General features: G+C 35.8%; 1 protein-coding gene across 2 annotated transcripts; it reads right to left on the reverse strand.

The window, feature by feature from the left end:
• Positions 1-219: 219 nt before the first annotated feature.
• ZUP1 (zinc finger containing ubiquitin peptidase 1) lies at positions 220-24,766 on the reverse strand. 2 transcript variants are annotated; one of them, XM_043999916.1, is made up of 10 exons: positions 24,522-24,766; positions 19,188-19,755; positions 17,761-17,868; positions 12,466-12,581; positions 8,936-9,104; positions 7,828-8,016; positions 6,288-6,453; positions 4,502-4,653; positions 3,935-4,155; positions 220-695 (listed from the first exon to the last, which is right to left on the reverse strand). In XM_043999916.1, the coding sequence occupies exons 2-10, from the start codon at positions 19,738-19,740 to the stop codon at positions 648-650; spliced, it is 1,722 nt and encodes a 573-aa protein (XP_043855851.1). In that variant the 5' UTR covers positions 19,741-19,755; positions 24,522-24,766; the 3' UTR covers positions 220-647. The 2 variants fall into 2 exon arrangements, with proteins under 2 accessions (XP_043855851.1, XP_043855850.1); XM_043999915.1 differs by having other exon boundaries at positions 24,441-24,526.
• Positions 24,767-25,259: the final 493 nt, after the last annotated feature.

Genomic DNA, 25,259 nt, shown 5'->3' on the forward strand with positions numbered 1-25,259 from the left:
TGATTTTACCAACACCAAATGATTTTGATGATTGCCACAGTGGATAGTGCCAGGCCTGGAGTCAGGAAAATCATCTTCCTGAGTTCAAACCTGACCTTAGTCACTTTACTAGCTGTGTAACCCTAGGCAAGTCACTTAACCCTGTTTACCTTGGTTTCCTCATCTGTCAAATGAGCTGGAGAAGGAAATGGCAAACCATTCTTATTATCTTTGCCAAGAAAAACCCAAATGGGGTCATGAAGAGTTGGAAGCAACTGAAATGACTGAACCACAACAAAACAGTGGATAGAGCACTGGGCTTGGAGTCAGGAAGACGTGAGTTCAAAGACATCTTCAGACACAGTTATATTAAAAAACAATTAATTTCCAACTTGTGGGTACAGTTAAGCCATTCTTTTTCCTGTAACACTAACACGGGAATTTTTTTGACATGAGAAAGGAAAATAAAACCTCTTTCAAAGATAGTTTATTAAGTCAATTATTAAATAATGAAGAGCTATTGAAGACAACATAATTTAGACATTTTAGAAAATCTGTAAGAGTACTCTGAACAGCTGAATGCTTAGTAAACATAGATTTGAAAGCAGCATGTATGAGTTATTTCTGAATTCAGGAAATGGCATAGATCATCTAGGAGTAGTAGTTCTTCAAGGAATCTTCTCAGCTGTAAAGATTTGAGAAGCTTTCATCTGAGCCTTGAGAGAGAATTAAACATATTAGTTAAAAGGTAAGAAAATATATTAGAATCTGTATATTATAATTTGTAACAGTACAATTTAAAATAAAATCTGAAAGCTTCCTAGTTCATAAAGCTGCACTCCTAAAAGAAAAAGCAAATCTTAAATTATGCAAAGAAGCAGCAAACTCTCCCTTAGCTATCTCCCACTCCAGTAAAGTAATAGATTAGAACAAGAGATTCCAAATATTTTTGATTTTGCACTATGTGAGCAGATTCCAATGGGTATATTTACTTGGACATGTTCTCCTCTACTGATAATTACGGACATGATAAAACTGACTGCAAAAATAGAAATTAAAATGATGATATAAGAAGGAAATAATATTTGATCCTCAAGTTAATAGGGAACCACTGGAATCTTCTGAGTAGGGGAATGACTTGGTGATACTTGTACTTTAAGAAAATCACTCTGGCAGCTTTGCAGAGGATGCAGTGGAGTCAGAAAGACATGAGGCTTTGAGACCAAAAGAGGAAGGTATTGCAATAGTCCAGGCAAACATGATACTGGGATTGTGAGAACCTAGGTGACTCAAAGGATGATGATGCATTAGACAGTCCATAAGGAAGTTTAGTAGATAGGTGGGATGGGATTAGGGGGTGGAACAGAGATCATTTAATGATATCTGGACTTTGGGATACAAATCACAATCTATCCCTACCTTCTTATCCTATGAGATTCACTCTACCCAAAAGGAAAGGAGAAAGGCAGGGCTCTTCCTCACTGGTCATGACCCCCTAAATGCAGATATGAGATATGATATGAGAGCAAGGGGCAGGGATAGATTTTTCCAAAAGCACTTGATGCAGCTGCTGTGAGTATTTATCAGTTTAGGTTATAACTGCCCTGGAGGGCCTACACTAGACTTAGAAGGGAGATATGGAGTTTGCAGAAATGGGTGGCGGTATACTGGAGGATAAGAGTTAGCTGTGTTATAAGTTCTAAAACTGGCTCTTGCAGCAAAGTTGTCTTCTCTGATCACATACCCTTGGGAGTGATGCACTCATCCATATTTTGTAGATGACTGTACTAGACAATGCGGGAAAAAATCAGACTTTGGGGAAGAGTTGAATAAAATGGAGTGAAAAAAGGCAAAACTGTCATATCTTGGAGAAGAAATTATATTGTATAGGGTGGGGGATTTGTATAGGGATACAAATTATATTGTATAGAAGTATTTTTGAGGAGGCTACAATGAAACAGGAGAAAAAAAAACATGTATGTAAAGTGTGATCAGTCCAAAGAAAACAATATTGGAAAAAATCAATCCAAAGCTAGACAATATTTGATGGAAAACCTGAGGGGGGAAGATTATTTTTTGCTTGGGGGCATAGAGGGTAGGAATAAAGAAAAATTTAAAAAGCAGGGGTGGTATTTGATTAGGACTTAGGAAGCAAAGAGGGGTTCTGGATGTGGCATATAGTGGTAGTTGAAAGACATTGGTGATATAACTAATTTTATTTACTAAAGAATAAATAGGGGGCAGCTAGGTGGCACAGTGGATAAAGCACCAGCCCTGGATTCAGGAGCACCTGAGTTCAAATCTGGCCTCAGACACTTGACACTTACTAGCTGTGTGACCTTGGGCAAGTCACTTAAGCCCCATTGCCCCCCACAAAAAACCAACCAAACAAAAAAAGAATAAATAGAAATGAATAAAGTTTGGATAATTATTCCAACCTGAGATATTTGGAGATATCAAGTCAAAGCCTAAAATCATTCTGAAATAGCTGTACTTCACTGCTCTTCCCTTATATTAGTCTCTGGGGAAAATAATATTGAGTACTTCAAAAAGAATCTGTAAAGTTTGATATATTTTATAGATTCAGAAACATTTGGTGGGAAAATATAATCCTGATTTGAGAATTTGGGAAATCTGTACATTGATGAATGAATATTTAAGTACTGTCTATATATGAAGTACTAAACTAGGGGTTGTAGAAAACACAAAGCATACAGCATAGATGGAAAAATTTAAACACATCTCCAAAATACTTAATTTTAGAAACCAACAAAATGTTGCCAACTTTATGCTGAAGAAACTATTAAAGTCATATTTTCAGACAACAGTGAGGGGATATAATATGAATGGTATCAAGCATGGTATCGTGGTTGGAGAGACAACTTCAAAGCCAAGAGGACCTGGCTTCAAGTCTCACCTCTGTCTCTATAAGGCCCTAAGTCATGTCTCAGTGCCTTACATAACTCTCTAAGACTATAAATTTCTGAGAAAGTGCTGACTTGTAGGGATAGAAGGAATTTCCTAACTGTGGAATTCATTACATTAATGAAATCCAGTCCTTATCCCTGTGTAACATGTACACTGAAGAGAAATGTTTATGAGAAATGAAAAATTCACCTATAAACATTTATCTACTATTACCAAAAAACCTTCCTCCTACCCTTAATGTTCCTTAAGATATAGATCTCATGGTTCAAGTCCAGTATTATTATCACTAGTTCAAAAAAATATTGTCAGTAGCAAAAATAGTCTTAGAAGCACCTATTTTTGGTGCTATGCATCCAAAACATTGTTTTTTCTTTCTTTTCTTTTTTTTTGATGCAAATTAGGTTTAAGGGTTGTCATTTTTTTTTACTAGAGGCTCTAATGTTGTACATATATCTCATAAATGTATATGCTTTTTCCTCATAAGAAATGACAAGTAGAGTGACATGTTCATCCAAAGTGGATTAAGTCTCTATTTAGGTTGACCTAATATAAAAACTATCACCTTAATAATTTATTATCTGAAAGGTAAAACAACACTTTGAGGGTTAAATGTATAGAGGTCTTGGATATTTAGATATTTCTGATAGCTCCCATGTGACTGAGTCAGGGCATCAGGGATGACTTTTTTTTTAAGGAAACTTCACTGATCATTTTGCTCTTTCTCACTATTAAGTTACACTTCCTTACACATAAAATGTTTGTAGTCACCAATGACTTGTTATGAGATTAAAGTTAAAATGTGCAAGAAACTTTGAGGTCTTGGATAAATGCCATGAAAATCTACAATATCAATAAATGCTAGAAAGTATTTATTTTTCATTAACTGAATGAAAATACAAGCTCTCTGATTATTCAGTTAATAAAATGAAATAAATATTGAGATCTCTATTTACTTTAGAAATTTTAAACTGCCAATAAGCTCAATCTCCTTTTCTCTTTATGATATATATATTTTAAAGATACTTACAAGTTTCTCTTCTGTAGAAAGTACACCCTCTACAGCTACTATCTGGTACTGCTTATGCTTTAAATTTCCCACAAATCTCCAGAGCTGTCTGAGGCTGGTGCCCTCAATGTCTTGTTTTAATAGTTTTTGCATTTCCCGAGAAGGACAACCTGGGTCAAATATTAGTAAACAGAGGGTTCTGTTCTTTCTCTCTTCAATTCCAATAATAGTTCGGCTATGTCCTAATAAGAAAATAAAACAACTGTTAACAAAGTTATTGAATATTTTATCCACATGTGTTTCATGGTTTATATTACTTGCTCTTGCAAAATTAGACAATAAATAAACAATATGTGGTATATAACTTAGAAAACAACAATACTGCATTTTCTTTATAGGACAATATTTCTGTTAGTCAATTACCTTTCATTTTCCACCATGACAATGGAGATCTAGAAAACTCACTCAAAAAAGAGGTGGGAGTAGTTACAAACCAGCTCTGCTACCAAACATTTTGCAATGTAATAAAAATGTCACTTGATACGTCATCCTAGAAATACTACACAAAAATGTGAACTCAATGCTAACCTTGATGCTGTAGATAGATGGGAGGTTTGGAGGAGCATACTACCTTTGGACCTCCTTCTCTGCCTGAAGAATAGTAGTTCAATATCCATTCAAATAATCGAGGGTGTGTGCCCAAAGGGCCAGTAGGCTTGTGAAAATCAATAATTCTACACCTATAAAAATTCAGTGAAAAAAATGCTCAGAAAAGTATACATTAAAAGTATATATGTTTATACTCAGGATTAGTATATAGAAACAGAAAATCCATAAATTTACTTTTATCTTCCTGTGGTTTTCCAAGATTAAAATGAGAGTATTTTAATTTTTGTCCGAATAGAAGTTATTTATGTTGAACAAGTGGCTATTTGCAAAGCTGTCCATAACCACTTCCATTTAAATAATGCTTTAAAGTTTCCAAAGAACTTTCCCCACAAGACTGTGCTATTGATATTATCATGATTTATGATATATTATTATCATCCTCATTTTGCACATGAGAAAAATGAGGTTCTGAAATGGTAAGTGACTGTTCCACGGTCACCTGTCTACAAAGTATATGAGGCAGGATTTGGATTCATGTCTCATGAAGAAGTCTAAAACTCCCCTACTTCACCTTAGACTCATTTACCCTCATTGAAAGATAGTAATAACAAAATGATGCTCATATAATCTGTAGTAAGAGTATAAAAAACATGTTTCACCTAAACCCTAAACAACTCTACAATTAATCCATGAGGAGTTTGGGATATGACTTAATGTCCAAGTTCAAGTGTGAGGGTCAAAAGACGACAATTTTTGTTCTCTCAATTTAGTTATTAATATCAAGCAAAAATGTTCCTGTTTGATTGCCAAAATGCTGAAATAGCAATAAAAGGACACAAGTAATAACTAAAAGTTGTTAAATTACTGTAGGACATGCCCAGAATATGGCCTATGTTGTAACTTGTTCTCTCCACTTGAGAGGTCAAACTATCAAGATTGAAATAAAACTTCATGAGTAGTAGTATTTTTTGAAACCTCAACACCTACATACAAACCCATCGACAATGACAATATTGTTATAAATTTAGACAAGACTCATAAATAACCGAATCTACTCTCCAAATCCTTCCTGAGAGGAAATACAATCTAAAGACATACCTAAAATCATAACAGTGAATGGGCATAAATAAATTTAATACTGACAATCCATTAACTGATTATGAAGTTACTAAACAGTGATTTTATCAGTGAATGATATGTTTAGAAGTGAGAAAAAAATCATAGAAAAGTAAAGATTTTTTCTTTTGGGTCTGGAAATTTAATTGCTGTGAAAACACTTGTCATTTTAGACAAATTCTGTTTTTTAGTATTGCCCAAAATAATATAATTCAAGAAGCAAAGGGTTGCCATTTGAATGACTGAAAATAAACTTACATTTATAATCTCTTCTTGAAATAGGTACAAAACCAATTATAGTACTGAGAAACTGCTATCTAAAAGATATTTAAATGAAAATATTACTTTTTCCAAAATTATATATGTTTAGTGTTATGATATAGTGTATACTTAATATGTATAAACAGAGAATTAAGGAAAAGACAAACAGAAGCATGACATACATTAAATATAACAAGTATGACCCTAAACGTGCTACAAATGTGTGCATCTTATCAATTTATAACTTAAGAATTATTTTCATATATAATCTCAATGACAAAAATGATCTTAAAAATCAGTTTAATTACTAAAGAAGTAAAACATAAAAGCAATGAAATAGTAAAAGAAAAATAAGCAATTAAAAGAGTTTTTGTTAAAAGATACATACTTTAGCCTGAGAGAGGTTAGCAGTGAATATATTTCACATGCTCCAATCCAGGCTCTTGTTCCCTGTAACCTGTTGTTGAGTTGAGAGGCGCCCTGAGGATCAAACCCTTCTTTCCATGCATCTTCAATCATGGACTGAATTTTTGGAATGCAAGGAATGGACATATCTGAAATTATGTCAATAATGTAAGACATAAACACAAAGACATTATGAATGGCTGAGTTATTAAACTATTATAATTGCTTTTAAATCACAAACAAAATAACAACACTTAGGATGCACTAAGTGATAAATATCTGGGAAATCACAGTCAAAACCTCAAAAGCATAATTGTTTGTTTTTTCTTTTATTCATCTTGTTCCATCTGTACAATTATAAACCCAGAAACACAAAGTCCATCCCAATTCTGATACCTTTCATGTCACTTTTCTATACACTAACATTTAAGCTTTAGAGTAAAATCATATTCTAGTACTTCTATATGTCCGTAGATCTATCTCATTAATTCAAGATATGAAATACATAAAGAAGCACTAAGTATATATTAACCTGATTACTCTATCAAGAGCTAGCATACTTTAGAATGTAGAACTGACTTAAAAAAGAAATAAATAGGGGCAGCTAGGTGGTACAGTAGATAGAGCACTGGCTCTGGATTCAGGAAGATCTGAGTTCAAATCTGGCCTCAGGCACTTAACACTTACTAGCTGTGTGACCCTGGGCAAGTCACTTAACCCCAATTGCCTTACCAAAAAAAAAAGAAATAAACTTCATGGTACCCTTTTTGTTTGTTTAGCCACTGAGGCTCAGGGAAGTATAACTGTATAGTGAATGGACTTCAGGGTGGTGGAATGGGCTCTTCTGATTTCCAGATAAGAAAGTTTCACAGACCTCAGCCTTCCCTTTTTCTCCTCTTCTGTACTCCACTCCTCCAACCAATTATAATGTTCAAAAAACCCAAACCATAGATTTGGGATCAGAAACAACAGAAAACATATGTCCCTACTAATCACTGTACTAGAACTCCATGGACATGACAAAACTTGGTGAAAAATCACTGACATATGTCCGAAATGACCCTTATTCTGCATTTAAATAGGAAGTTGGGAAGCCATTTTTGTGCTACTTTTTCTCACTAACTGATTTAAGGATGTTAGCACTTACACGTCATAGTTGGTTAAGACTAGATCTAGAGACCCAAATCAAAAAAAGTCTTCCTAGAAATGCTTGGAAGAAAACTTCTTGTGCTCATGTTTGTCTTCAGCTTTTGATCCTTTATTAGAGCCCTTGGCTGACTACAAAAGTATCCACCAACGAATCTAGCTGGGATAGATGAAAGTGAGCAGGGGAGCTTCATCACCTTTCCTTCTCCCCTTTACTCCTCAATACTCCTGAAAACTCCAAAGTAAGACAAGCTATTATTATAAATATTTGTGCGGATCTTTCTTTGCTAAGCCACTAAATGCCTCCTAAATAACATGTACTTCACATGTACTTGAGAAGATAATGGGTTCAGAAAGGCAAACAATATTTTACATACCTTTTAAGCAGTCCTTATAAGAATCATTTCGCAATAGAGATGAAAGTAGCATTTGGAAATTTCTGTAGCCACAACCCCAGCCTTTGTCTCCTAAAGATGAAAAAAAATGATCTACTCCTGTGGAAAGCCACACTCGTCTCACTTCTCTTGCTTCATTCTGATAATGCCTAGAGAGGGCTTCAATTATTCCTGAAGGAGGAGAAAGTAAGATGAAAAGGCTATATAAATAGCATTCTAAAGCATACTGATTTTTTTAGAAAGAAGAAATCAAACCAAGAACAGGTTGGATGCCTACTAAAGGCACAACACTAGGTAAGATACAAGTGTAAGATATTAACTACATATTTTAGAATACTACAAACAATGGATAAAGTTAGGGAGGAAACACATAGAAGAGATAACTAGAATTCAGCTCTTTATAAATAAATAGCATTTTCAAGGTTCCAAATGTATAAATGGAGAAATTTAAAGTACTGGCTGATCCAATTACTATTCACATAATCACTTATTTTAAAAGCCCTTACTATAATATGGAAACCTCTTATTTTTCACAATAGCATAAAAGGTTATTTTCCTTTCTGCTATGAATTAAAGCAATACAGAGTGAATTATTTACACAAATGCCACCAGGGTCGTTTCAAAAAGCAAATTTATTTCACATATTCTTATTATTTATAAAATTATCCAAGTATAGGTACTGAGTACCTAAGCATACTTGCCTAAATTTTTTTAAAGTCAATATAAGCAACATTTTCAGGATGGTCTAAAAATCAAACCCCCTATTAATCTTTTTTTTTTAATTAAAAAAATTTTTTTTTATTTTTAATGTATAAGGTATTTTATTTTTTCCGTTACATGTAAAGATAGTTCTCAACTTTTGTTTATACAAGCTTTACAATTTCAGATTTTTCTCCCTCCCTCCCCTCCCTCCCCCCTCCCCTAGACAGCAGGTAATCTGATAAAGGTTATATCTATATATCTCTATACATATACATATATATACACATAATAACATTAATCCTATTTCTGCATTAATCCTGTTACAAGAGAAAGAATCAGAGCAGTGATGCACCCTATTAATCTTCTGAAATAGGATCTGAATACCCACCAGAAGTCCTTGTTTTGCCATCATCTATGCCAAAAGCTAATGATTCCAGCATGTCGGCTTTTCTTTTATGAAACTCAATTGGTTGCATCCTTCCTCTACGTACTTCAATTTCCATATTTCTCAGTTGCTGCTGTTTATAGCCTCCAGAATTGTCTAAACCATATTGTCTCTATTGGAAAGAAAAATGTATAGCTTAATTATTTGGTCTGTTGAGGTCAATATAGGTGGAAAATAGGTGGATTTGACAAATAAAAATCTTAGCTCTGTTACTACCCATGTGACAATGGGCAAACCACTTAGCTTCCCTGGGCTGTAGTGTGTAATCTGTAAAATGAGGGGAACAAACTAGATTACATGTAAGGTGCTTTCCAGCTCAAAATCAATGATCCCATGAATGATAATGCAGTGTTATTTAACCTATTTGGAAATGTACCATTTAAATAGTGTTATAAAAGGCAGCATAGCATAGCTGAAAGAGAAGGGACCTCAGAGCTTCTGATGACTTAGTTGGTTCAAGTCCCAACTTAGCCTTATTTTCTGTGTGACTGTGGGCAAGTCACTTTAGCCTCTCAGTGACTTCTAGAAATTCTCTAAGACTAAGTTTCAGAGTAGCTACCAATAGGCCTTTATAAAATGAGTTTCCTTTTCAGGTATTCTCTACAGCAAAAACATCATAGGTTTGGAGAAAAATGGGAAATAATAATATAGTAATAATTTAAATTTGAATAACTTGAAAATTTAGAAAACACTATGCCCCCAACAACCCTGTGAAGTAGGTATTGTAAGGATTATGATTTGAACTCTATTTCTACCACTTGACTGTGGCAAAGTCACTTGACTTTTTTCTAGGCCTCAATTTCCTCAAATGTAAAATGAGGGGACTCAATTGAATGAATGACCCTTAAGGTCCCTTCAAGCTCTAAATCTATGATCCTATGGTTCTATTTTTTTTTTTTTTGGTGAGGCAATTGGGGTTAAGTGACTTGCCTGGGGTCACACAGCTAGTGGTTCTATTTTACAGATGAGAAAACCGAAACAGGGCAGTTAAAAGGTTTCCCAGGGTCACAGAGCTATTGTGGGAGATGGTTTCCTGACTTTTAAGTTGAACATTTCAATTCAATTCATTACACATTTTTTAAATGCCTACTTTGTGCTAGGCACTGTACTCAGGGCTAGGAATATAAGGACAAAAATGCCTTCAAGAACATATATTCTATCAGGGTGAAACAATATATACATAGACAAGTAAATACAAGCTATATCTAAACCAAGTAGAAAGTAAGTGGTTGGGAGAGAGTGCCAACAACTGGGGGAAAGGTCCTGTCGGCACTTGAACTACCCCTGAGGGAGAGTGAGGAATATTCAGGCAGAGATGAGGTAGTACATTCCAAGAGTTAGAATGTCATATATGAGGAAAACCCAGCCTGGCTTGAATAAAGAGTCCATGAGAAGTCAGTAAGCATTTATTAAGCACCTATCTATTATGAGGCAGGCACTTGTGCTGAACAAGTAATGGGAAATCAGTCTAAAACAAAGGTTTGAACCTAGAATCCACAAAACTGTTTTTTATAAAATATCTGATAACTGTATTTTAATATAATTGGTTCCTTTGTAATCCTTTGCTTTATTTTATAATTTTAAAAATATCATTTTAAGAAGGAGTTCATAGATTTTGCCAGACTACTAAAGGGGTCCGTGATACAAAAAAAAAAAAAAACTGTTTAGAAGAATAGGTTGGAACCAGAATGTGAAGGGCTTTAAATATCAGACATATACATTTATATTTGATTCTTCATGAAATAGGGAGCCATTGAAGTCTCTTATGCAAGAGAGTGAAATGGTCTGCACTGTGCTGGGAGAATATTATTTTGGCAGATGTAGGAGAGAATGAGGACCTACACTAGGGTGATGGCTGATGAATGTAGAAAAGAAAGATTCAAGAGATGCTGTGGAAATCAACAACTGGATATGGGTGGTGAGAGAAGAGTAGATGTTTAGTGCTGACTCCAAAGTTTCTCTCTGAGTTTACCTTTGACTAGGTGGAGAAATAGCTGAAAAAGTACTGAATGGTTTTAGGGAAATGATTCTGTGGAATGCTCTGACATTTTAAATGATAGCAAACTATTACCTAAACTCTGTTACCCTATTTTACCTTATTGTGGATTGATATTTATTGTTTGGAAATGCTATAAATGGTAACTTGAAAATAACTTAGGGATAGAGATTTTCAAAGGCACAGGGAAACTCCGCCCTGTTCCACATCTCACTAAGCAGAGATGCTTAGAATTAAAACAATTCAATGAATAAAAATGGTCTCTGAAAGACTAGTGCCCAAAATGCAGAGTACAGTTTTCCCCCCTCAATAATTGCAATAAGTCCATAGTAGAGAAGACTTGTATCTTTGGTAACAAGTTAAAATTAGTCAGGAAAAATGAATCTATGCAATATGATCACAGATTAAGAGCCATTACATTACATTAAAATTGAGGCTGTCTACATCAGTGGTTTTCAAAGTGCAGTTTAGGGTTCCCAAGACTATTTCAGGGGGTCTTTGAAGTCAAAAGCATTTTTATGATAACACTAAGATTTTATTTTTGTAACCTACATAAACAAAAACTTGTTGGAGTCCTCAATAAGTAAGACTATAAAAGGGTCCTGAGACCAAAAAGTTTGGGAACTGTTTATACAGATCAACCTTTCTCATTTTATAGATGAGAAAATTGAGGGTCTGCCTACATCTGAAATAGTATTGTTTACTACTTTTTTCATGCAAAAAGGATTATTGCTATATTCTGGTTTCATAAGGTTTTTGAGGAATGGATTCAGAATCTAACCAGTATTTAACACCATTCCATGGCAAAATGTGTTCCAATTTTCAAACAATCAATATATTTGAAACCCTTTTGCAAGTTGGCAACTTCCTATGTTGATAAAAGTCACATACTTATCTAATAGATAAGGAAGACAAGGGAATAACTAACCTTTCTATTTCTAAATGCTAGCAGTCAATTATGTTGCAAATGAGGAAATCACAAGAGAAATAAGTTTTTCCAATCTAACACACACAATTAAGATTCTTCAAATGTCTTATAAACATTACTGGCATAGACTATAAAGTATGCTTTTGAAAAATTCACACTGAAATAAGCAGTTAAAATTAACACCCCTTCCTATTTATCTTTGTCAGGCACAACATTATACAAAAATCAGAGTTAAAAACCAACAACATTTTCCACTGGAAATGTTCTTTAATAATGCTTTAATAATTCAAGAGGAAAAAACCCAACAAGTAGAGATTAGGAAACTGGCATTTTTGTATAGGCTCTGCCACTAATTAAAATTCTGAGCAAGACATGCAACCTCTTTGTGTCTTTTTCTACAATTGCCCTACATGTAAAGTGGTTGTGAACTTAAAGGGGCACCACAGGATAAAGTACTTTGAAAAAATTAAAAACACTCAAATTTTAAAAGGTACAATTTAAAAAAAACCAAACCTATACATTTAAATATTCTGTGCGTTTTCTCCATACCTGCAACTTTTGGAATTCTTCTATTTCTTGCTTTGATCCCTCAGACACCCTCTGTCGGTCTTCTTCTTGTTGGAGCCGACGAGCCAATTCCAAGTCACTAGACTCTTTATTCGACCCTGGGAGTATAGTTTCAAAAGGGTCAATGATAACATTATTAGCATAACACATATTAAAATTTCTATCTTTGATAGCTAATTATGAAATCTTATTTTTTAAAAATAAGGTAGTTTTATATTATAATTTTATTTTAAGTACATTGGATATGATGGGTGAGAGATAGTGAGAACTCAAGAATTGTGTGAGTTGGGGGGACCATGAGGATAGAGAAGTTAGTTTGTAAGGGGGAAAGGATTTTGGGGGAAAGATTATAATTTCAATTTTGGACATGTTGACTTAATTACTTTTTTTTTTTTTTTAGTGAGGCAATTGGGGTTAAGTGACTTGCCCAGGGTCACACAGCTAGTAAGTGTTAAGTGTCTGAGGCCGGATTTGAACCCAGGTACTCCTGACTCCAGGGCCAGTGCTCCATCCACTGCGCCACCCAGCTGCCCCTACTTAATTACTTCTTATAAGACATCCAGTTCTAGATGTCTAATAAGCAGTTGGAGATATAGGACTAGAGAGCAACAGAATGGTTGGGGATGGATAGATAGATTTGAGATAATTAAATCATGAACTCGTAATAATTAATAAATTATAATAATTAATAATTAATGAAGTCATCAAGTGAAATAGTACTGAAGAAAAATATAGTCTAGGACAGAGATCTGTGGGATACTGACAATGCATAAAACGCAGCTAAGATCAGAAGAGAGTTAATAGGGGCAAAAAAACACTGCAGCAAGTTTCTTTGATAAAAATTTCATTTCTAAGATACACAAGGAATTGATTCAAATTTGTAAGAAAAAGAGCCATTCTCCAGTAGATAAATGGACAAAGTATATGAAAAGGAAGTTTTCAAAAGAAAAAAAATTCAAACTGTAATTACCCATATGAAAAAGTCCTCCACTTTACTACCAATGAGAGAAATAGAAATTAAAGCAACTCTGAGATTCCCCCTCACACCCATCATCAGATTGGCAAAGCTGACAAAAGGAAAAATACAAATGTTGGAGGAACTGCAGGAAAGTAAGCACAATCATGCACTGTTCATGGAATTGTAAATTGGTCCAGCAATTTATTAACTATGTACATGTTACTGAACTGTGCATACTGTCTGACCCAGAGATGCTAGGAAGGCTTATACCCAAAAACACCAAAGAAAGAGAGAACAGATCTATGTACAAAAAAAAGTTTTCTATAAGCTCTTTTATTTTTATTGCGACAAAACTAGCCACTGTGGGGGTACTCATCAATCAGGGAACAACTGAACAAACTAGAATATAAACATAATGGAACACAACTGTGCCTTTTAAAAATGTAAAGAATGGGGGCAGCTAGGTGGCGCAGTGGATAAGCACCGGCCCTGGATTCAGGAGTACCTGAGTTCAAATCCGGCCTCAGACACTTGACAATTACTAGCTGTGTGACCCTGGGCAAGTCACTTAACCCCCACTGCCCCACCAAAAAAAAAAAAAAAAAGGTAAAGAATGGTTTCAGAGAAACCTGGGAAGACTTGTATGAATTGATGCAGAGTGAAGTAAGCAGAACCAAGACAAACAATATTGAAAGACTTAAGACCTTTAATCAATGTAATGCCCAATTGTGACTACAGAGGTCAGATGAAAAATGTCACCCACTTTTATATAGAGAAGTGATAAACTCAAGAGGCAAAATGAAATATATACATTTTTACATGGCCAATTTAAAAATGTTTTACTGGATTTTGCATATTTCTTATGACTCCCCCACCCCCCCTTTTTTTTCTTGTTCTTTTTTTGGTGGGGCAATGAGGGTTAAGGGACTTGCCCAGGGTCACACAGCTATTAAGTGTCAAGCATCTGGAGGCTGGATTTGAACTCAGGTCCTCCTGAATTCAGGGCCACTGCTCTATCCACTGAGCCACCTAGCTGCCCTCTTTCAGCATATATTTCAAAGATGGCCATCCAATATTTGCTTAAAGATCCCTAAGAGTAGCTTCCCTTTCATCATTCACTATTGGAAAATAGCTCTTAATTGAACATATCAGTGCTAACTGATATGGATATCAGCTGTTTCAATGTGGAAACCAACACGTGTGTGTATTTGGAGGCAACTGGCGTTAAGTAACTTGCACAGGGTCACACAGCTAATAAGTGTCTGAGGCCATATTTGAACTCAGGTCTTCTGACTCCAGGGCAAGTGTTCTATCCACTGTACCACTCAGCTGCTCCCTTACACGACCCAAGACAATTCCAAAAGACTCATGAAGAAAAATGCTCTCCACACCCAGAGAAAGAACTATGAAGTCTGACTGCAGATCAAAGCATACTATTTTCCCTTTTTCAGTTGTGTTTTTTATTTCTTCTTGTGGTTTTTCCCTTTTGTTCTTATTCTTCTCTCACAATATGATTAATGTGGAGATACATTTAACATGATTGTAATGTATAACCTATATCAGATTACTTCCTGGCTTCAGGAGGGGGGAAGGAAAGAAGGGAAAAAAATTTGAAACTCAAAATCTTACAAAAATTAATGTTGAAAACTATCTTCACATGTAATTGGAAAAAAATTATTAAAAAATAATTGAGGGGCAGCTAGGTGGCGCAGTGGATAGTACACCGGCCCTGGAGTCAGGAGGATCTGAGTTCAAATCCGGCCTCAGACACTAAACACTTACTAGCTGTGTGACCTTGGGCAAATCGCTTAATCCCAGTTGCCTCACTAAAAAAAAAACCAAAAAAACCAAAACAAAATAATTGGGATCATTTAATAGAATGACACTCCCAGACTTTGTTTTTAAAGGGAAGACATCATACCAAAGCTTTGAAAATTATTTTAAAGGGCAACGAATAACATTTACCCATATTCTTAAAAAGCAGGCCAACTATCCATCTTCTTTAGTGGAGTTTAACAGGTGTTAGACAATATTCTTTCCTAGTCTAAGCCAATATGTATATAATTGATAATATTTAAATTAGCCCAGAAGGACAATGATGATGGTACCAAAATAGGCTCTCCCAAGTGCCTACTTTCTCTCTTTACCTTAAATTATTAGACCTTCAACCTTCAAGAAAGTTCAATTGGGTCTCTTAATTAGTACTACTACTGAAAAGTGATAGCTGGTAGAGAAAGAAGGAAAACCAGACACTCTAAGTCAGCCGCTCTCAAAAAGTGGTTCACAGACCCTCTCTCAGAATCCTTGAGACCCTTTTGGGGCTCTATGAGCTCAAAATTATTTTTATAATAATTAAATATTAAGACATTATTTACTTATTCAAATTACTCTTCGCTTTTCCAACTATATATGTGTGCATCTAGAATTTCTTTATCCAAAATAACATATCACAATAGACTGAATAAAAAAGCAGTTAAGATTCTAGCTCTTTTTTTTTTTTTTGGTGAGGCAATTGGGGTTGAGTGACTTGCCCAGGGTCACACAGCTAGTAAGTATAAAGTGTCTGAGGCCGGATTTGAACTCAGGTCCTCCTGAATCCAGGGACAGTGCTCTATCTACTGTGCCACCTAACTGCCCCTACGGCGCCACCTAGCTGCCCTGATTCTAGCTCTTTTAAGCAAGACATAAAAAAAAGATTTATTTACAAATATACTCATGCTACTCTTCTCATTTAAAATAGTTATTTTTCAGAAAAATGTTATTTATATTATAATTAACATTAGTGAGTTTTTATAAATGAATATTTTTTAAAAATTTTATCAGTTTTAATTTCTAATATGATAAATATCTATCAATAGATATAACCTGAAATAACAAAAGGTCTTTGGAGGTCTTTAATAAATTACTGAGAGTGTAAAGGGGCTCTGAGACCATTGCTCTAACAACACATTCCACCCAGCTTTTTTTTTTTTTACAACCTAACTTTAGAATAGATATTAGAACTATACCCTTTATAATCCATTCAATAATCAACAACATTTATGAACTGCCCACTATGTGCAAGGCACTGGAGTAGCAAAGACCAAAAAAATAGTGTTTACTTTCAAGAAGATAGTATAGTTGTCCTTTGATATTTGTGAGGGTTAGGGGTAAACGGTGCCTATGAATGTGAAAAATGGCAAATAATTCTAAACCCCATCCCAAATCTTTATTTTTAATAATTCTGATCAAATTTACTTAATACACAAAGCAAGTAAAATAACATACTGTACCCATAAAAAATTTGCAGTTTCTATGTGAGAGACTAGTATCTCGCACACTACGCAGAATCTTTGCAGCAGCAGATGTAGCTACAACAAGTGTTTCACGGAAATGGAAAGAGACAAAGAGGAGGCATTCCCAAATACCACAGCCCTTAGTTCTTTAGCTCACTGAAACTTTTTTTTTTTGGGGGGGGGGAGGGCAATAAGGGTTAAGTGACTTGCCCAGGGTCACACAGCGTCAAGCATCTGAGCCTGGATTTGAACTCAGGTTCTCCTAAATCCAGGGCCGGTGCTTTATCCACTGTGCCACCTAGTTGCCCCAGCTCACTGAAACTTTTAACAAAATTTAATTGTTTATAATAAATTTATGTATGTATAATCACAGTATTAAATGACAAAAAAGACTAAGAATATACAGTCTTTATGCACTTATGATTTAATAAAAATTTCAAATTTTTCTTTACACACACGTGTTTGTCTGAAATATTCTGCAGTATGCTACAAATCTCCAAAAAATCCCCATTTAAAAATCTCAAATGTGAAACCCACAAATATCGAGGGATGGCTGTATTCCCAAGGGAAACAAAACATATAAATACGAATATACATGATAATTTGAGAAGGGAAAAAATACTGACCAGAGGCTTCAAATAGGGACTCTGACATATAATGCTGAAGTTGAAATAAAACAAGGGATTCTAAGAGGAGAAGGGTGAGGAGAAACTGCACTCAATAAGCAGATTGTTATTGATAGTCAGATGAGAAGTGTCAGGTACCTGAATGGTGGCAATGTGATTAGAGCAAGGGGTACAGATTCAAGATGGAGTATGGAGCTAAAATTGACAAGACTTTGCAATGACTAGAAAAGGGAAAATAAGGAAAAGAGAAGCAACAAGAATCTTTCCTATCTCTATCCTTTTATTGGCATGATTTGTTATTAATTTGGGGAATTTCTCCAAAATTGATTTTGTCTTGTGAAATTCAAATCAAATAATAGATTTAAAAGATTGCAAGAGTATTACTAGCAATTACCAACACTTTCATTTTCCAACTCACCTTCAAAATGGCCTTCTTCTAAATGCAAATCGATATGTTCATGTAGGATCTGATAATTTGTACAGATAAGACCACATATTGGACATTCATAGAATGGCTGATCTTGGCCTGTATAAACATAAACCAAGTTAGCTGGGGTTTTGTTGTTGTTTTTCACAACCACTCTTTAGATCCATTCCCAGGGTTAGGTCTTTGCCCCTTACATATGTAAGCCATATTGTTATTTTCTCTCCTTAGGCAGATTGATGATTCTTTTAAATAAGTATACTTCTACCTGTTTTACCTGCTGTTTACGTGGATTAGTCCATGGGCTAAAAATAACAATGGGGATACAGAATCAAAGATACCTTGGGGAAACAAATTGTACATTAAAATAATTTGCTAAAGTCATATAACAAAAATTAACAAAGGAGGAAAAGAGAAGGGACAAGGGAGTAAGAAAGTGATCCCCTTTTGCTGCACTATTATGATAGCAGATTTTTGTTTTACCAAAAGCTTACGTAGAGAGTTTAAACTCATTATGCATTTCTGATATAAATAGTATCATAGTGGCTATATTCCATTGTTCCTTATGTTTACACAAAACTGAAAACTTACAACAATATTGTCTTCTAATACTTAATATCTCATTATAAAAAAAATTAATATGCCCCATACTTTAGAATTTTAGAGTTAGACATGAATTTAGAGATTACACTACTCCATCATCTGTAAGTGGAAATACAGGACCCAAAGTGACTTGCCTAAGGCACTGTGGCTTGAATAGACCTTTTTGAGTTTTTTTAAAGTTCCAAACAGTTTCATGATACAGCAAAATAAGTACTAGACAATTAGCATAAAAAGATCCATAAATAAAAGTCCTTTGAGGGGAGTGGCTCTTTTATTTTTGTCTTTATTCAAAATGTACCATAATGCCTAGAGCATAGGAGATGCTAAATAAATGCTGATTTAAATTTAATTGTGTGGCTGGCTAAGTCACAATTTTTCTAAAACTTAGTTTCTCATCTGTAAAATATGGATAGTAACTGCCCTACCTCCTTCACAGGAGGTTCCTGTTTGTAGGAAAGTGAATATCAACTAAAGAGCTAAATAAATTTGAATTATTATTTGTAAGCACATGTTGTTTGGTAAGATAGAGTGCTATGGTGGAGAATCAACCTTGGAACCAGTAAAATCTGGGTTCAACTCATGCCTCTGGCAAATACTGGCTATGTGACCCCCCACAACAAGTGACTTGACCTCTCAGTGTCCTAAGCAAGTCTCTATAAATTGCAAAGTAGGTATCAAGCTGCATTGGTAGAGGGAGTTTCCTATGCTGGTGAAAAAGCAGGTCCAGTTCCTATTATAATAACCTAACCTTTTAAATACAACTAATTGACAAATATGAGCTATTTCTTCCTGCTCATACTACAAAATGTATACTATACCTTCTGCTGGAGTATTTAAAAGATTGGCATGCTTTTTTTTCACATGTGTTTCCAAATCTTCATTACATGCTTCTATTTTCCCACAGAATGGACATTCTGGAATACTGGACAGTGATTCATTTATTTCAGTTAAGTCAGCTTGATTCAGTCTATTTTCTTGTAACTCTCTCAGTTCAGTCAAATTCTCTGAATGAAAGGTTTTACACTTTAAAGAAGCATCCTTAGAGTGACTGTGATCTGTAATTTTCACATCATTTGATGCACAAGCAGAATAATCTTCATCAACTTTCATTCTATAGTGATGAGAGTTTTCTTTTTCAGTTTTTCTATCACGAGTTCTATGTTGTACTTGGTTAACTTTCTCCAAGTCTCTTTCATTTTCATTTTGTTCAAAATGGGCTGTTTCAATGTGGAAACACATTTCATCGTAATTCACACCAGATAATTTGCAAAATGGGCAGACCACTTCATTTTCCATATGAGTCAAAAGAAGATGAGTCTTCATGTCTTGTTCAGAGGCTACTAGTTCTCCGCAAATATCACAGGTAAACATAGTTATTACAGAGGCCTAGAAGTGAAAATACACCATTACTTCCAATTAGAAAATATTACTCCAATACTTAAAGGCCTTTAAATTTTCTAGATATAAGTAATCCTTTCGCTATTGGGAAAGCCCAATGGTTCTACAACTTTTACAACAATTAAATATAAGCAAAAACCAAATAAACATTGAACATTTAAAAATCAGAAACAAATGATCATATACCAAAAATATTTTTACTTAATTAATTCACTGTTCCTTTCTGAGTTTGCTTGAATTTTCTCTACCTCCAGCTTTCTTTTCTCTTTTATTTACAGTTGTATTTAATGTGCATATCATTATCAGTTCAATGGAATTGATTTCTATTACCTTAGAGATTTTATAATATATCATCACATTGATATTTGTAATTGTATAGCCCTATAATATTCTTCATTGAATTATCTGGTTGATCTATATACTAATTCCAAAAGTATATAGCTCATAACCTACCTATACCTTTATATTATGTATGTCTCTCATCTATATGTTCACATACACTTTTTATATTGTAGGTTTCTTGGCATTACAAAGGTACTAATGTTGCATCTGCACTATCTTGCTCTCAATCTATTAACTGGTCATTTACTATTTCATACGTTTTATTGTCTTTAAGACCACTTTTTGTAGGTGATTCATTGTTGACAACACAGTGCATCTTATTCACACCTACCATACTTCCATTACTCATTTAATGACCCCAAATTTTGATTCCTTAGAGGCTGGTACTGAATGATTTGCAGTCCTATAGCATAACAGGTGTGTATGTGGGGGATTTCAAGAAGCTATATTTCAAGAAGCTAAAGATCATAAAGAAAAATAAAGCACTGTACAATATCCCCAAAGCAATCAAAATCTCTCTCTCTTCTTCCTATTCAATCTTGGATCCTAGTTGGTTGTTTATCTGTATTGTCTATCCAAGATATATGTGGACAGGTCAGTTCCACAGGCTCTCTCTCTAAATGCATGTCCTCCTCTGGACAAAAGACATTTTTTATTCATTTTGCATTTTTTTTCCCTGTTGAACTGTTTTGAATGCTTATGGACCTCATTAAGGAAAATATTCAATATTCTACAACGATCACTTTATGAAATCAGCACATCATTCACAAAGAGGAGTATCTAGAAGACTTTCTCTTCCACTGAGATATTGAGATGGCTGTTCGCCTAGACAATAGGAGAACCTGAGCTCAAATCTTATCTCAGATACTTACTAGCTGTGGGACCCTGGGCAAATCACTTAAACCCAATTGCCTTAAAACATCCGGGACAATCTCCAGTTGTCCTGATGTATATTTTGCCACAGGACCCAGATGGTTCTGGAAGACAGACTGAAGTTGGTGACCTTGCACAGCCTTCCCTCATTTAAATCCAAGTGCAAGTCATGACATCACCTCCAGATGTCATGGTCCTCTTCAAGAAGGAAAGACCAGCAAATAACTTGTCTCCTTGGGTTTTGGGGGGTTTTTTTTGTTTTTTGTTTTTGTTTTTTGGTGAGGCAATTGGGATTAAGTGACTTGCCCAGGGCCATACAGCTAGTAAGTGTCAAGGGTCTGAGGTCAAATTTGAACTCAGGTCCTCCTGAATCCAGGGCCGGTGCTCTATCCACTGCACCACCTAGCTGCCCTGTGTCTACTTGTTTTATGCCTTCCTTAATACTGATTACAGGTGGTCAAAAACAGTTTAGCTATTAGGCCTTATTTGCTCTTTGAAAACTGTTCAAGTTGAATAACTACTACTTCACTGGAAGGTATTAGTATTAAAAGTATGTATCATTTCCTTACAGATCCTAGAATTCAGACCTTTATTCCCTGTACTTGCTGCAAATTATTTTCCCTATTTGTTTTTTCATTCTACAAGTACCTTTTTTGTTATACAAAATCCTCTTAGCTTTGTAAAATCAAACCCAGTTTTGTCTCCAGTAATTCCTCCTATTTGCTTGGCTGATAAAAATGTGTTCTTTGCATAGATGGGAGTTGTTATTAGAGATTTTGGTCCACTTAATTTTAGCTTTACTTGCTTTAGTTTTTTTTTCTTTAGATCATTCTATCAGAAGTGAATATTCATCTTTCTATTCTCATCTGTTACTTCAAACTCAACAAAATCATTTTAAAGGTTTTTCTATCATGTAAATATGTAAGTTTCTTTAACTTGCACTTCCTATTTAGCACAAATAAGAGTTTCACTTTGTCTACAATTCTCTTATTTTCTGTTTCTCTTTTTTTGTTTGTTTTTTGTTTTTTGCTGGGCAATTGGGGTTAAGTGACTTGCCCAGGGTCACACAGCTAGTAAGTGTTAAGTGTCTGAGGTCAAATTTGAACTCAGGTCCTTCTGAATCCAGGGCCAGTGCTCTATCCACTGTGCCACCTAGCTGCCCCTTTTTCTGTTTCTCTTAAACAGCCCTCTGAACCATTTAGTGATTTAGTCAAAACAATATTTTGTCAATTTTAATGTTTTGTTAGAATCTAGTACTTCTTAATTTCAGAAGTGTGAAATGATTTATTCATGTGTGGTTGTTTTTTTTTTGGTCTTATGAATGTCTTATTAAGTTGATTCTTGCTTAATCATTTAAAATGTGATATATAAAAAGATATATTTGAAAATATATTGGGCTAGGGGGCAGCTAAGTGGCGCAGTGCATGAAGCACCGGCCCTGGATTCAGGAGGATCTGAGTTCTGAGTTCAAATCTAGTCTTAGACACTTGATACTTACTAGCTGTGTGACCTTGGGCAAGTCACTTAACCCTCCCTCATTGCCCTGCCCCCCCCAAAATGAAAAAGAAAATATCTTGAACTGTTTCTTTTTCCATCTCCTTAGCCTCTGGTACTTAATTTTTTCCCCCCAGATGTTCCACAGTACCAGTACTTTTGTTCCTTTTCTATTTTGGTTGATTTCTATTTTCATGTGTTATACTTCCTTCTCTTCATAGTGTATATTTTATATATATATATTTTATACTACTTCAGCTCCTGTCCAACTTAGAAGATAGTCATCTAGAGTTGTTATGCCCAAAATGTCTATCAGCCTGCAGCCAACCTAGTGAAGAGAATCTCTAAATTTAGTTAAGATGGTCTTCAAACAAGTCATATGAAGGTCCAGAATGATACCCTTCAATACTTCCACATTATCATTGGGTAATGGATGTTAGCTTTAGCAGAGAGAGACATGGGCCTAAAAAGACTGCTAGTGACATGTTTTTAAAATAGCATATGGATTTGGTAAAATAAGAGCTAAAATTAGTATGATCTGATACCCACAATTTAAAAAACAATTTATTTCCAAATTCATATCGATTTGTATGATTTTAGGTGAGGAAAATCCTCTTCAGAGGACTAAACGAGACAAAAAGTACACAACTCAGAGATCTGGAGGAGGTACTGTATAATTGTCTGAACCCTACATTTAATATTAAATTGCTAGTAGAGTTCTCTAATATTAGGTACGACAGAGAAAATAAACATGCTCCCCAAACTTTCCTGATGCTTCCTTAGACTTAGGTACCTGCAAAACAGAGTAACACCATCTGTTTTGGATAAAATTCTTCCTTGACTTGAGTAAGCACGCCCATTGTATTTCTCCATATTTAATGGCAAGGAACAGGGGTGGGACTAGCAATTGACATTTATGCATGCATTAAAATTTGCAAACTCCTTTAATAAATTATCTCGAGTCCCATAGGGATCCGATGAGTTAATCCATTCAACAAGCATTTATTTAAGTGCATACTATATGCCAGGCATTGGGATACAAACACAAAAAATAAATTAGTCCCAGTCAAGGAATTAACACTCTATTAAAGGGAAAATCCTGGAAACAGATAAGGCAAAGTAATTGGGGTTGAGGCAAGAAAGAAGGGGAGAGCCCTAGAAACTTCAACACTAGGGCCGAACCTAGAAAGAAAGTGAGATGAGGAACTGTATGGGGGTGGCTAGAAAGCAAAATCTTGCTTAAAGAGGTGGAGGATGGATAGACCATGACCGCCCCCAATTGTTACCTTTCTTCCTCCTCGAATTATCATGCATTTACAAGTGAAGGAGATCCCTGTGTCTGGAAGTGGAGATTCTAGAATCAAATGCTGGACCAGTCACTACCTACATGGATGACCTTGGACAAAACACAAATCTCTAAGCCTTAGTTTCCTCAATGGCAAAACATGTGGGTCCCTTTTTGTTCAAATCTCTGAACCTATTTTATCTTCCTCACTTAGAAATGAAACTCCAAGAGGGAAACCACTCACTTTTTTCTTTTTTTGCATTCCCTGCACCTAACACGGTACCTCGCAATTAAATGGATACCCATTTTACCAATCAGGCCACAGAGGTAACCCGCGAGAGTTACACAGCTGGCAGGTGATGTGCACGGGGGAGAAATCCCTATCCACGGGTGGGCCTTTAGTGAGCAGACCACCTTTGGCATCGTCGAGCTCCCTTCCCTGCCCCCATCTTTAGGAGAGGAGCCGGAGCTGAGGAGGCCTGTGGGGCCTCCCGTCTCCCTCCTTAGAGCCTCAGAGCGAGATCGCAGGTAACAGCTGCGGGGCTACGCGGGGCCGGCGTCAGGAGCACGGAAACGAAACCTGAACCGAGCTCAAGAAATGAGATGGGGCCTGGGCAGCCACGAAACGCCCGCATTTGGGCCTGCCCCCGCCCGACCCTCCCCCCATTCCCGGAGGTACCTGGAATGCCGGAAGTGCCCCCACCCTCACCGCACAGAGGCAGGTACCTAGGCCGCCGCCTACAGTCATACAAGCACCTACCACTGCAGTAGCTTCTTCTTCTCACTGTCTTCCGCCCGGAGGGAGAGCTGCGCAAGCACGTTGTCCTAAAAAGTTACCCCAGTTTTAACCGCTGACTTCCGCCCTTCCCAAGTATTCGACTGCGGGGAGGGGGAAACCCCAAATCTGCCACAGCCCCAGGGAACGAAGGAGTGAATCGGCGACTGCTCCCAGCAGCGCCTTTGGAAGGCCTAGGCTCCTCGATTTTTAAATTGCCCTCTTTCCGTCACTGCTCAGACCGATTCTAGACCATTTCCGGCTCCCTAACGTGCCCTCTCCACCGTGCTGCATACTGGGATTTGGAGTCTTTTCTCTTGGACTTGTCCTGAAACTACCCTAAAGCTGGGGTGAATATGAAAGTTGAAAGGATCCCCAGCCCCTACTGGGTTGGTTTTCCCCCTTGGAGGAGGAAACAGCTAGGATTGTTTGATGGGTGACTTGGTAGGACGTGCTCCAGAACAACTAAGCAATCGCAAGGCTTTCACAACCACAAACTCATGTCAAAAGTATTTCAGAGATCTATTAAATTTTTATTAATAGTAAAAGAAAAGTAATTTTTTAGAGTACAAAAACCTGCTGTTTATTTTTCTTTGGTATATCCAAAATGACCCTTCCTCCAGCTCATACTAATATGGGAAAGTACAGGGGATAAAAATGAGGCCCCAGTTGAGACCCCAAAATGAAAGTAGAACTTACTGTTTGTTCCTCTGAAGTCTGTGG

This window comes from Dromiciops gliroides, chromosome 4 (assembly GCF_019393635.1).
Source record: "Dromiciops gliroides isolate mDroGli1 chromosome 4, mDroGli1.pri, whole genome shotgun sequence".
Taxonomy (NCBI): domain Eukaryota; kingdom Metazoa; phylum Chordata; class Mammalia; order Microbiotheria; family Microbiotheriidae; genus Dromiciops; species Dromiciops gliroides.

Coding starts and splice junctions, on each gene's coding strand:
- ZUP1 (XM_043999915.1), bottom strand. CDS start 24,509: ATGACTGTAGGCGGCGGCCTAGGTACCTGCCTCTGTGCGGTGAGGGTG. Junction 9,105..12,465: donor AAGAATTCCAAAAGTTGCAG/GTATGGAGAAAA, acceptor TCTTTCCAATAG/AGACAATATGGTTTAGACAA. Junction 6,454..7,827: donor TTATAAGGACTGCTTAAAAG/GTATGTAAAATA, acceptor ACATAATTTCAG/ATATGTCCATTCCTTGCATT.